Genomic DNA, 12,128 nt, shown 5'->3' on the forward strand with positions numbered 1-12,128 from the left:
AGAGAAGGGAAGGCTCGGGAGGATCTTATCAATGGAGACAGATCCCTGAACAGAAGGTGTAAGGAAGACAGAGCCAGGCTATTTCCAGTGGTGCCCTGTTACAGGACAAGAGACAATGGGCACAGACTGAAACACAGGAGGCTCCATCTGAACATCAGGAAATACTTTCTTACTGTGAGGGTGACTGACAACTGACACAGGTTGTCCAGAGAGGTTGTGGAGTCTCCATCCTTGGTGATATTCAAAACCCACCTGGACATGGTCTTTTCTGTGTCAGGGGGGTTGAACCAGATAACCTCCAAAGGTCCATTCCAACCTCAACCATACTACGATTGTATACCCTGAATACTGGCTTTGCTCTCCATTAGACTAAAACAAATTCCCCCTTTCAGATCAGACTTTAGAAAATACCTCCCTAGAGAAGACCTGTTCATTAGAGAATGAAGTAACTGGACAGCTACATTTTAAAAAAGTTGTTAGGTTTTTTTTTGGGGGGGTAAAAAAAATAATCAGTGAGGGGATTAAAGGATGTATATCTAATATTTTAACAAGCACAATTCCATATAAGCAGGTTATTGTGGAATAATACAGAGAGAAGCAATATTTAAGAAACTAATACTGCTAACATAGTATATTCTAATACACCCTTCCTACATGCTGCAGCTAAATCATGCAACAAGGAATATTATTGTTCTTCACAAAGATCTGCAAACCTCAATCAAATGATCTAAAATTCTGTAAAATACATGCTTGTTCCTTAACTTCAATTTCTGTCAGTAGTTTTATAGATCCCCTGGGTCAGACAGAGCAGAAACAGATGGTGCTCTGGAGAACTTTGCAGTACATTATCTACAGTACCACAATAAATTAAGAAGTTCTGCAGATACTGAACTTTTGCTTTTAATCTCAACGTCATACTTCTTATTCCAGTAAGTGTTATAATTCTAAGCTAACTTATTACTCAGAGGGGTGTACAAAAAGAGGCCTCAAGTCAGAGCACAGAACAGTAATAAACCCAGAAGAGTCAGGAGTTGCAACAGGTTGGTTTATTTTTCCCCCTCCCCAATTACAGGTTTTCAACTCAAAGCACAACTATATTTGTGCAAGAAAGAGATAATCATACTGTCTCAGTCTATTTTATAATTTTAAAAATCAATCTGCTTTTTTTAAGTGGCATTAAAAAGAAAAGTAGCCTTTTGAATTGCAAGGATGGAAGCATTACTGGAAAGGTTCTAGCAGCTTTATAGCCTACTGACACAGGAATGGTAGCTACTCTTATTAGGTGATGTAAGTTACAGAAGCTTCATTAGTTAATGCAATTATTGCAGAAGGACCACATAGCTATAAAAACCTGCAACAATTTAATCACAACACCATTTATTTTTTTCAAGTGGGTATAAGGCACAATATGACAAAACACAGATAACAGGAAACTTCTGGTAATTCATTGGATCACAGATTTAAATTGTGTTTTGTTCAGCATCACAGTTTTCTGTGTATTGGAGAGCCTCAAAGAAAAAAAAATTACATCTACAAAGTAAATACCTCATCAACTATGAAGAGACTTGGCATTTACTTTTAGATATTTATGCAAACTACATGTGGCTTAAACTGAGAAAATACTGTAATTTGTTTAAAAAAATATTGAAAGTACACTTCATTTACTCTCTTTGTTAATGTTATACATAGAAGAAAAGTATCAACTTCAGTTATATCAATGTAGTAGAGAAAAAGACCCATGCAGTTGATTTACTCAAGTCTGCAATGAAAATGTTCTTCTAGCCTGTAGTAGCACCTTTTTTGAAATTAAATGGAGCTTCTTTTATGTAATAGGTCAAAACAGATGTCCTGTGCTATGACCCATTTCTCTATAACCATGTTAAATCTAACCACAAAATGCCTACAAAGTAGGGGTTTTTTGTTGTTGTTGTGGGTGGGTGTTGTTTTTTTTTTCTTGTGCATCTGTACTTAAAAGTACAATCTTTACAGGTAAAATATTAAGAGAATAACCCGTCAGGTTCATTGTTCAGATGCTTCCACATTACACAATACTGACAGCCAACAAATGTGGGAATAAACATTACTGCAGGTAAACATTATACTGTAATAGACTACGTTACAGACACTGCAAAGTTGTTATAAAATCACTGAAAACTTTTGAAATGTTTTCCATATTTCTCTCTCATACACTGTACATCAAGTTCCCTCCAATAGAAGTCATGTTTTGCTACTACTTCCAAAATCCTCCTGGTAGAAAAGGTATTTTAACACTTTGCTATAGGCAGATAAAACTTGAATTCCTAGTATTTTAGGATCTGTGTCCAAGACTAGAAAAATATAGTCCCTAATTCTTAGAATAAACTCAGGAAGAGAAGTTTTTAAATGAATGAGTCTAAAGTACAAACAAAAATACTATGAAGGTAAATAATAACTGCAGCTTAATTAATGATAAAATATCTAAGTCTTGTTTCAGGCTACTAAAAGACTGATAACTTAAAGGTGATCTGCTACAGGTGATCTGAACTAGCCATGGATACTTATATGATACTATAATGAACTACTTAGGTTATCACCCCTTTTTTATCACATATCCTTCTTCAATTTTACAACCTATTCCCATTTTCTTCTGCTTCATAAATCCCATTGCTTCTCTCACATTTTTCATCCATTTTTCCTTCTAGGCTGTGTCTGCAGAAAGACAATGGTGAACTGACAGATTTCATCTGAACATCATCAATCAGGGAAAATGAATGTTTTCCTCACTAGCGACTTCTTTTTTTTTTTTCTTTTTTTTTTTTTTTAAAAACTGGAATAGAAACTATTTAAGGTTGACAAAATGTAACTGGTTTCTTGTTAGAATGCTGATTCTAAGGTTTTGCCAGAATTTTACTAAGGAAACATGTTTCAGCTACTATAACCCAGATGCCCATTATCAATCTCTAACAGATATCAGCTATAGAACTACCAGTTACTCATATCAGGAGAACACTTGTGCCAGGACACCTCTGCTTATGCAAGCCAGAAGTCACCTTTCAACTCTTCTGGTGCGCTATCTAACTGGTAACCTAGTTGCCATTATTTATGGGACTTGGGAGTACCATGACATGGAGAATCATTTAGTTCCCACACTGTGAGGAACAGTACTGTATGGCCGGGGTAAGTTGGTCCAGTCTGGGAAGACCAGAAAACAAAGGTCTTGCTGCCAGAACTGCCTCAGCATTCAAGATCAACAGGGCATTTTGGGTCAAAGGGGTCCTTGTTTGGCTTTTTTGGGAAAACTTGAAGCAAAAGAGAAAGTAAAATACACTTGATTGTAAGTATTAGGAACATGGCAAAGAATGGGGGGTAGTGGCCTAGACAATGAACTAAACTGCTGGCACACTGTCAGAAAGTCATCGTTTTTCATTTCACTATATTTTCTTTCAGAGCACAGCATTCTAGAATCTTTCCTTCTATGCATTACTAACACATAGCAACATATACGTAAAAGCCAACTTTAATTATCTTCTCTACAACTGAAATGATACACAAAATGATGGAAACAAAATCAGTGTAAAAAGTAGGGAATACTTGCAAAAATGTGACATACTTGTTTCTTTCTTCAGTAAGTTATTGGGTGATGGTTTGACATGAAAATATGAAACACAAACCAACAATTCTTATGATTTAACTTTGGGCTGCTAGCTTCAGTGCTCCAACATAAGAGGGTTTTTGCAGCATAGACAGACTCTTTTCTTCTATTACAACTCTATTTTTTTTCTTGAGGTATTACCTTGCAGTGTTATCTGTTTAAACGCATTTATCAGAGCTGTATAGGTATTTTATAGGAATAGATGAAAAATTTGAGTTTCAAAATACTTAATGAAACTTTTCCTCTGCATTCAGTGAATGAATTTCCCATCAGCTCCATATGCTTTTTCTCCTCCCATTAAGAGTATTAGCATTTTATTTTCTTGGAATAGAACCAGCAATAAGCAGCAAGAATCTTATTTATTTTAATGACATTAATATGAAGAAGTTAGACTGAATCCTTATTAGAGTGTTTCAGTAGGTCCTTTTCTGTCTAAAAGAAGCCATGAAAAAGATGTTTGTAGAAGATACGTATCATCATCTAGTTGGGACTGAATGGTTGGATGAATATTGTATCAAGAATACTGACTGGTAAGACTATAAACCTACTAAGGTAGATCTCTCGTTACTAGCTCTAAGGAGCTGAAAGAATACATTTAAACTTTATAAGGATTATAGCTGGTAAAACCGCTTTTTAAATCTACAGTTTACTTTAAAAAAGGGCATTTTCAATGAACACATTTGGAAGAAAAACACCCTGAAAATCCCCTTCAGTGTAATTGATCAGATCAGGTAAAGGCAAAACAGACAAAAAGCTACAGAAGTAGAGATCAGCTTTTGACTTGTTCATTAATTTCTGCCAAATGCATTTGGATGAAGTCTTCAAGTCTGACTCGTGCATTTCAAGAAATTAGACAAGCAGTATTTGCACAGGCAAGCAGAGATGTCTATATAGATTTTTTTCTATCACACCACAATCTTTTCCACAGTTAAATTTGTGAATCTTTTAGTTCGAATACTTATGGAAGGCCTGGACTTCTGTCAGAGAAACCCAGTGAATTCTGCCCTGCCAGAGACCACCCAGTCAGTGAGGGGGCTTCCAGGAGAGCATACAAAAATCCTGCTTCCAATCTGAGCCGCGGTATTCATCAACAGACATTTAGCCACACAGAGAACAGCTCTAAAAGTTAGACCAGAGATTTTAAAGTAAGTTTTACGGTCTATGATATGTTTAGGAGACTTTATTCTGATGTTACAGACTTCTAACTATATTCTTAGAAAGAAAACAAAACCAAAACCAACCTCATCCAACAACACTCCCCTCAAAAAACTGCATTCACATACACACACCAAAAACTACTATATGCACACACATGCAGTAGCAAACACACTAACAAAATAAGACTATCCATTTCAAGTACAGATACAGTTTTATCACAACAAATAAATGAATTTGGGTTTGTAAGTCAGACTGCTTTGGTGTCATGTTGAATTCAAACCCCAAGAGTACTTATTTTTGTTGATGGCTACAACTCTTCATGAAGAACTGTTTTTCCAAGTTTGTAGGAATTATATCCCCTTCAAAACCATCTTTTTCTCACAATAACTTCGGAGACTGAACATGTTCTAAGTAAAATATTCAGTCATTTCAACAGTGAGGTAGCCACCTTTATGTCATACCAAGTGTAACACATCCTGCTGCTCCCACTGTGCTTACCACCATAAAAGTTCTTCTGTCTTAAAGAACAATATATAAAGTTTTTACAAAAATCTCTAAAAACAACAGATTCCCCAAACAGTCTATTTCTTCTATAAAATACAGTGAAGAAAAATGTTGAAGTATGATAGCTTCAATTACTTTAATTTAGAATAAGGTACATCGTTAATTTTGAGTAGTGGAGGCAATGTGGTAATGTACAAAATCTACATATACACATGGGTAAGAGGTTACAATAGAGAAGAAAAACAGCAAGAAACTGTATAATTTCAAATTCATTTTTTTTCTTAGGTGTCCAAGTACTTAAGTTAATTCCATGTGCTTTCCATTAAAATGTAGTAGTTACATAAATGCCTATATACTATTTTTCCCATAACTGCTTATGTAGGAGGTGGGACTTCCGAATTACCTCCAAGCGAGGGAGAGACAGGTGCCTAAATTCCCCACATCCCGCATGAATTTTTAAATTGCTGAATTATATCACAGTGGTGGAGTTAAAGGCACTCACTTTTTTACTGGTGTAAGGCTTAATTTAGTTGATACGCTTTGAGACACATTAGAAGAGTATCCTTCTGAAACAAGCAGGTATTCTCAGTTTCTGATTCCCAGTGAGAATGCACACTGAACTTCACAGCTCAGGAGCTACCAGCCATGCCCAGAAGCAGACATTAGTGTCTGGGAAATCAATACTAAACTTCAGATGTTTCTGGAACTGAATGGTTTTGAGAATTTGGGACTGAAGTCCCAATTAGATCAGCACAGGCAGCAACTAAACGTCTTTTATGGATTCAGTCCTATTTGCAATATTCAGAGCAAGTTTATACAAGTGCTAGATAATGAAAGAGAAGCCAATAATTACTATCAAAAGGTTAAAGATACAGCACAACAATGCATTAGAAGCAGCACATTAATAGAAAAGAAAGCTCATGCAATGTTATGGCACCTCAAATTTTTTGAGACATTTTACCGTTTCAAATACTTAGCAAATTTGTAAAATTCAAGATGAAAAAACAGCCTTAACCAATGCACTACTTGTGCTACCTCATTATAAAAAAACCCCTCCAGCCAAATAAGCACTGTAATTCTGAGTTCTGAATTTGGTAAGACTTCTCTTTAGAAAATTAAAACTCTCTAAAGAACTGCAAAGTAGCTTACCTGTCTATTCTTCCTCACTAGACCACATAAGCACAGCCTGTTAGTTGAGCTTCATTTTCAGAGTAAAAATCCATTCAATTTTAAATAAACATGGCTACCACATTGAATGTATAAAAGCAGCAACCCTCTTATGCATCTCTAGTTAGCAGAAGGATCCAGTAAAGATTAGGTCTGTACTAAAGACTGAAACGGTATTTTTTGCACACATTTGGATATTAGTTAAAATATACTTTTTACCTCTCCTGACATATCAGGTGCCATAGGAATGACTGGCCACAAAGAAGAGTAAATTCCAAAAAACACTATCCAAAGTGCTATGCTTCCCCAGATAGCTATATGGCTGAACTGTTAAAACAAACAAAAAAAGAAAAACAGAACAATCATCACAGATGCATTATGACATAAAAAAAGATCTTCGCTACTTAGTATTTACAATGCAATTCTGATATATTGGATGAAACTTTTTCATCACAGATGCATTATGACATAAAAAAGATCTTCGCTACTTAGTATTTACTATGCAATTCTGATATATTGGATGAAACTTTTGTGCCTTGTATTAATCTAACTCTGAATTTAAGTTCAGTTACAATCACTTCAGAGTAATTTGATTTTTCTAGTTTAAAGATTACTTTAAGCCTTATCCCACTGTCCTCCTTTTCAATATTAAGCATTATTTTTCATATGTGGATATTCTGTCTTTCCACACAGTAACCATAGTTTAATTTTATACTGTGGGGCGGGCTGACAAACTGTAAGGGCGCAATATAATAAATAATAAGAAAAAAACACAGTCATATATCCATCATATTTTATAGAACATTTGAGAATATAGTAAAGACATTTGCTTACCAATGTCCAATACGAGGTCTCTAATCCAGCCTTCAAACACACAGTTAGAACCACAAACTTAAAAAGAGAGAGAGAGACAGACAGGATTTTTTAATATGGAAATCGTACTTAACATACAGAATTTATTAGCTTGGTTAAACTTTCAGGAGAACAGAAAAAAAGTTTAGTGATTTTCATACTTCATGTTTACTTGCACAAATAAAATAAGGGAAAGGATAATCAATCTCTTCAATTTAAATGCCATTTCCTTAATAATATTCAAAAAAGTACTGTGTGTGTCAATGCACCTAGCTGTGTATACAATGCAAACCAAAGCTCGTAAAGCAAAAGGCAAACATTTCTATGGACCTGCAGAAACTATGGAATAGCCCTTCTGCCTTAACAGAATCTGCTCCCCAAAAATGTAGGACTCTCAGCAGCCCCAAAGTGAAATTCTTTTAGACCACAGGTAGCTGTATTTTTCCTCTTTTTTTGTTTTGTGTGTGCATTTAAATCTGAAGTTCAAGTGCCTATTTGAAATGACCACAGTAAAATGCCACTAGAAGATTTAAAGATACACCCCAGTAATGAGCTAGTAATAGAACACTAAGAGTTACTAGCTTCCATTAATAATTGCCACTCATTTGATTTGGAAAACACTTATTTTGTATTAGAAATCTTAAACACTTCCCTTGCCTCCTAGAACTCTGTAAATCTGGCTCTTACTGAGTTGTTAGCTTTTTTATCAGTGGTATTCTGGTTACACAGAAAGGTTTGTGAAAAGTGTAGTTCACTTCAGTAGAGAGGGCAGACCCTGTAGTTATGAAGAGGATGACTACTACTTTCTACACAAAGACAGATTTAGATCATCTAGATGCTGGGCTGAAAACTTGCAATTGTTCAAGCTTACATTAGTCTAAATTAAAAAATGAAAGAAAAAGTTTTGTTCACTTCATTAGTACTTCGTTAGTAAATGAGTCACCTTTGCCAAACCCTGAAAAGCAAAAGAGTTAAAGGTTGGCAGCCTAAGACCTATGTTCTGCATACAAATATCACATCGAATAAGTCTGTTATGTAATCTTCATTCTTCTCTCGCATCTTTAATCTTTTCTTATCTTTACTCTTTTTACGGAGTAGTCTTTGAAAACATCATGTTATTGTCCTGTAGCATATACTCCATTTTAGTTTAGAGATGAGCAGTAGTAGAAAGCTTATAAACCCACTGCGAGGACTAGCTGATTCCAGAAAATTGTTTATCTCCTTCCTTTGAAATTCACACAAACAAGTTTTCTGTCCAGCAAAGAAATAGTTATTACATTTTGTAACTCACATGGGAACATGTATCACAAGTTTTGCTTTATGTGCAATCTGAAGAACATGAGGCTGAAAAATGGAGTCACAAAGACCAAGCTCCAACTGTAACAGTTATTGTTTAAACTCTAGTTTGTTGGCCAGGTTGGCAGCAATGATGTAAGTGAATTTGTCTGTGGTTGAACTTCAAGAAGCCTCAGAAATTCAGAAGAAATTTACTTCAATCAGAAGCTGAAAATAACTGGTTAAATATATATGACAAGTCTTTCACTATGTCTGGGACACAGGAGGATACAAATCCTGCTAGAAAGCTTTCACCCTAGCTATAAGTTTATGCTTTTAATTGTGGAATCTCCTATTTCAACTATCACTCCATTATTAAAGGACCAAAAAAATCAAAAAAAAACCCAAAAAACCCACCAAAAAACCACAGCACCACAATTCCATTGTCTAAAACGTGTGAAATCCAATTAGAAGAAAATTAAGAACCAGGATTACTGTTATCATTTACTAAGTCTATCCAGTTCTGGTGCTATATTTGGATGAGTGAAAAAAATTATGGAGAAAAAAAAAATACTCATCTGGTGCCCTTGCTTGTTACTTTTGAGTCAGTTATAAGAAAAGAAAATATCCTTCTTTAAGATCAGATCAAGGATTCTCATCGCATAGACAAAATGTATACACAAAACAAACACTGCACATCTCTATAAAAGAAGATATACACTGTGTGAATATATATCCTCCTTGCATCTTAACTGATACCCCTAACAAAGTTACCAACTACACACAGCGGCTCCCTCAAGAACGTGGGCTTTTTTGCTCCGTCCTCCCCTTCATCCAAACTAACAATAGCTCACTGAATCCCACCTAGGAAACAATAAATCAAACTTGTATTTTGTATAAAGCACTGAGCTTTTTTAAAAAGACCTCTCAAGAATGGTCGTACAATGATATTCATGGCACTCTACTCATATTTGAAATTTATGTTTGAAGAAATAATGCCAGGACATGGTATGAATCAGTGCACATTCCTGACTTTCTCTGTGGATCCAAAGAAACTATATTCTGAATCCCCTTGCTACTGATTTTTACACAAGTGATGAACGTAGACTTCCTAAACCCAGCTTAAAAGCAGTGGGAAGAATGAAAGTTCCTTAGCCTTATGATTTTGGTATTTCAAGACAAAAACTGACAACTGTCAGTGCACATACACTTCACATGCACAGATTTTTAAAAATCTTAAAAAAAAAAATCCCCCTTCAATTTTGAAATTTTCTCAAATCCTCATTGTGCTCCACACCTCCCTGAATTCCTGTGCAAGACCCAGAATACATCAACTGCAACCCCATCTCTCCCCAGATTTTCCAATCTGATGTGAAGTGGACAATCTGGAAAACAAATGAAAAAGCAGGTTGTCTGGACTGATAATGGTGAAATAATGTTTTCTGGGGAAATTCTTGGCCATTCTGCAGGTTAGTAGCAAGCAATTAGCCTCTCAAGATGGTGAAGTTTCAGCTGTCGTAGTTGAAAACCAGTTGCAGAAGATGACAGAACAATTGCATTGTGACCTCCGTTTTAGCATTTATGGATACAGCTTGACAAACAGTAACGAGTAGCCCCAAGTTACTATATTGAAAGTATCAGAAATTAAGTAATTTCTGAAGGTGGTGGAAAATGTTGCTACAAATCTGAAAATGCAGGCTTTGATTTTTGTGAGTCAGCTGATGTCACAGATCATGCTCAGATGTTCTGCAGTACCATAAAATTTCAAGACTTATCCATCAACTGATGGGTGACAATCTAAACAACAGCACTTTTTGAACACTCAGTTCCACAGGACCTAGTGTAATCCATTAAACTCTTAGTACAGCTTATGTAACTTATTTTCTCCTGGTGCCAAGCCTTGCTTTTGGAAAGAAGCACAGAGCAGAGCGACTCGGCACAAAGAAGTTCTGAGATCACTTCAGGAAAGAACTTCAGATGTGATTGCAGCAGTATGTTGAATAATTGGCTTTAACAAGTGTACAGTGCTAGCTCACTCTACAATACGATGGCCAATACAAAGGATATTTTTAGAGCAATGAAGGAAAAGGAGATGCTATTAGAAAACTTGGCTTAGGTGCTAGGATAGGTGAAGTTATGCAACTCATGTATACATACAATTCATAAAATAAACTTCTGCTGAACTGAGAAATCTTGCAACTTCTAAGTATAGCAAACAATGAAATATTTGTAGATAGGGTGAAAACCAGGTATAGAAAACCTCTCCCCAAGAAGAACCTGTTTCACTTAGAACAACAGGTGGTTCTGGTAGATAGTCTTATGAGGTATTCATCAATATTGGGGAAAGCAGTGACATTCAGATAAATGACTGACTTCTAAACACTGCTCAGTGTTATGAGATCATAATACAAATAGACCTGTGTCAGTTGAACTACTTCTGTCAGGACTGAGCTATGAGAATGACTGTGACCTTACATCTTAATTTTATTAAGACTTGCACAGAAAACACTTACCTAGGATATTCCAACCATCCCTAACAGAGATCAGTTCATCAACTGATAGATTGCATGATCGGATGTGACTATTGCTGACAAAACATGTCGTACTTGCCTTTTGGAACAGGGAAAGGGAAGAGTAGAGCAAATAAACTTCTAAGAGAATGTGTGAACAATTTTTCAATGTGCCTGAAGGAACCAGTTTAAAGGCCATGTATTGACTGGCAGAAGAAAAATTTTATTTCAATTGCTACAGCAGTAGGAAGTACACAGAACAGGCTGTGGTTACTCAGCCCTTTATGCTCTTTATTCTTTATTAAACTGCTTTGTTTTAGAAACTGGAATTAGAATGCAAAACGTACTTCAAAGCTTCTCAAAGTGCCATTCAAGAGCCATTTCTTATTCTCAAGGCACTATAATGAATCAAGTCTTCTATGTAGAGAATTATAAGTAATAATAAAACCACTTCTCTTTAAGAGTTAAAGATAGAGCCAATATAGATAGTCAGCTGACAGAGCATGAGATAGCTGTAGGAAGACTTACAGTGTATACAGTGTTCCCCAGGAGCAGATAATCTGAAGTTTTCCCATTGCCGAATACAGTACCTGGAGAAGGAAATAGTAATAAAAATAAAAACACTTAAACATTTAAATATCCACAATAGGACTATATATACATATAGATATATATACATTAAAAAAAAAAATCTTAGTTTTGGTACAAAAGAGATGGTAGCACTTCCTACATGATAATAACAGCAGATTTTACCTTGAACTGTATTGAACAGTAGAGATCTATGACTTTTATAATTTTTAGTCCTTTAAAACTTTCAGTGACTTCAGGAATTATGCTAGAAACAGGAGATTTTTGTAATGTCATATACCAATATGAGTAATAATGTATGCAGTAATAATTTAATTAAGAGTGACTTTTAAGATCAGAGATACAGTAGCTTACTATCAGAAAAATATGAAATATAATAGCTGTAGTGTACACTGATTGTAACACGTAAGTAAAGAGAAAGCTTAGAGAGTCAGATTTTCACT

The 12,128-nt window shown here is 35.4% G+C and overlaps 1 protein-coding gene across 1 annotated transcript in view; it reads right to left on the reverse strand.

Moving 5' to 3' along the window:
* ATP8A1 (ATPase, aminophospholipid transporter (APLT), class I, type 8A, member 1) overlaps positions 1-12,128 on the reverse strand; it is a 63,850-nt gene that overhangs the window by 14,564 nt on the left and 37,158 nt on the right. The window contains exons 13-15 of the mRNA XM_009696309.1: positions 11,626-11,687; positions 7,295-7,351; positions 6,680-6,787 (exon numbers count right to left, since the gene is read on the reverse strand). Of these exons, the coding sequence (XP_009694611.1) occupies positions 6,680-6,787; positions 7,295-7,351; positions 11,626-11,687 (227 nt within the window). The remainder of the gene's footprint in view (positions 1-6,679; positions 6,788-7,294; positions 7,352-11,625; positions 11,688-12,128) is intronic.

Source organism: Cariama cristata, unplaced genomic scaffold (genome assembly GCF_000690535.1).
Source record: "Cariama cristata isolate BGI_N322 unplaced genomic scaffold, ASM69053v1 scaffold6710, whole genome shotgun sequence".
Lineage (NCBI taxonomy): Eukaryota > Metazoa > Chordata > Aves > Cariamiformes > Cariamidae > Cariama > Cariama cristata.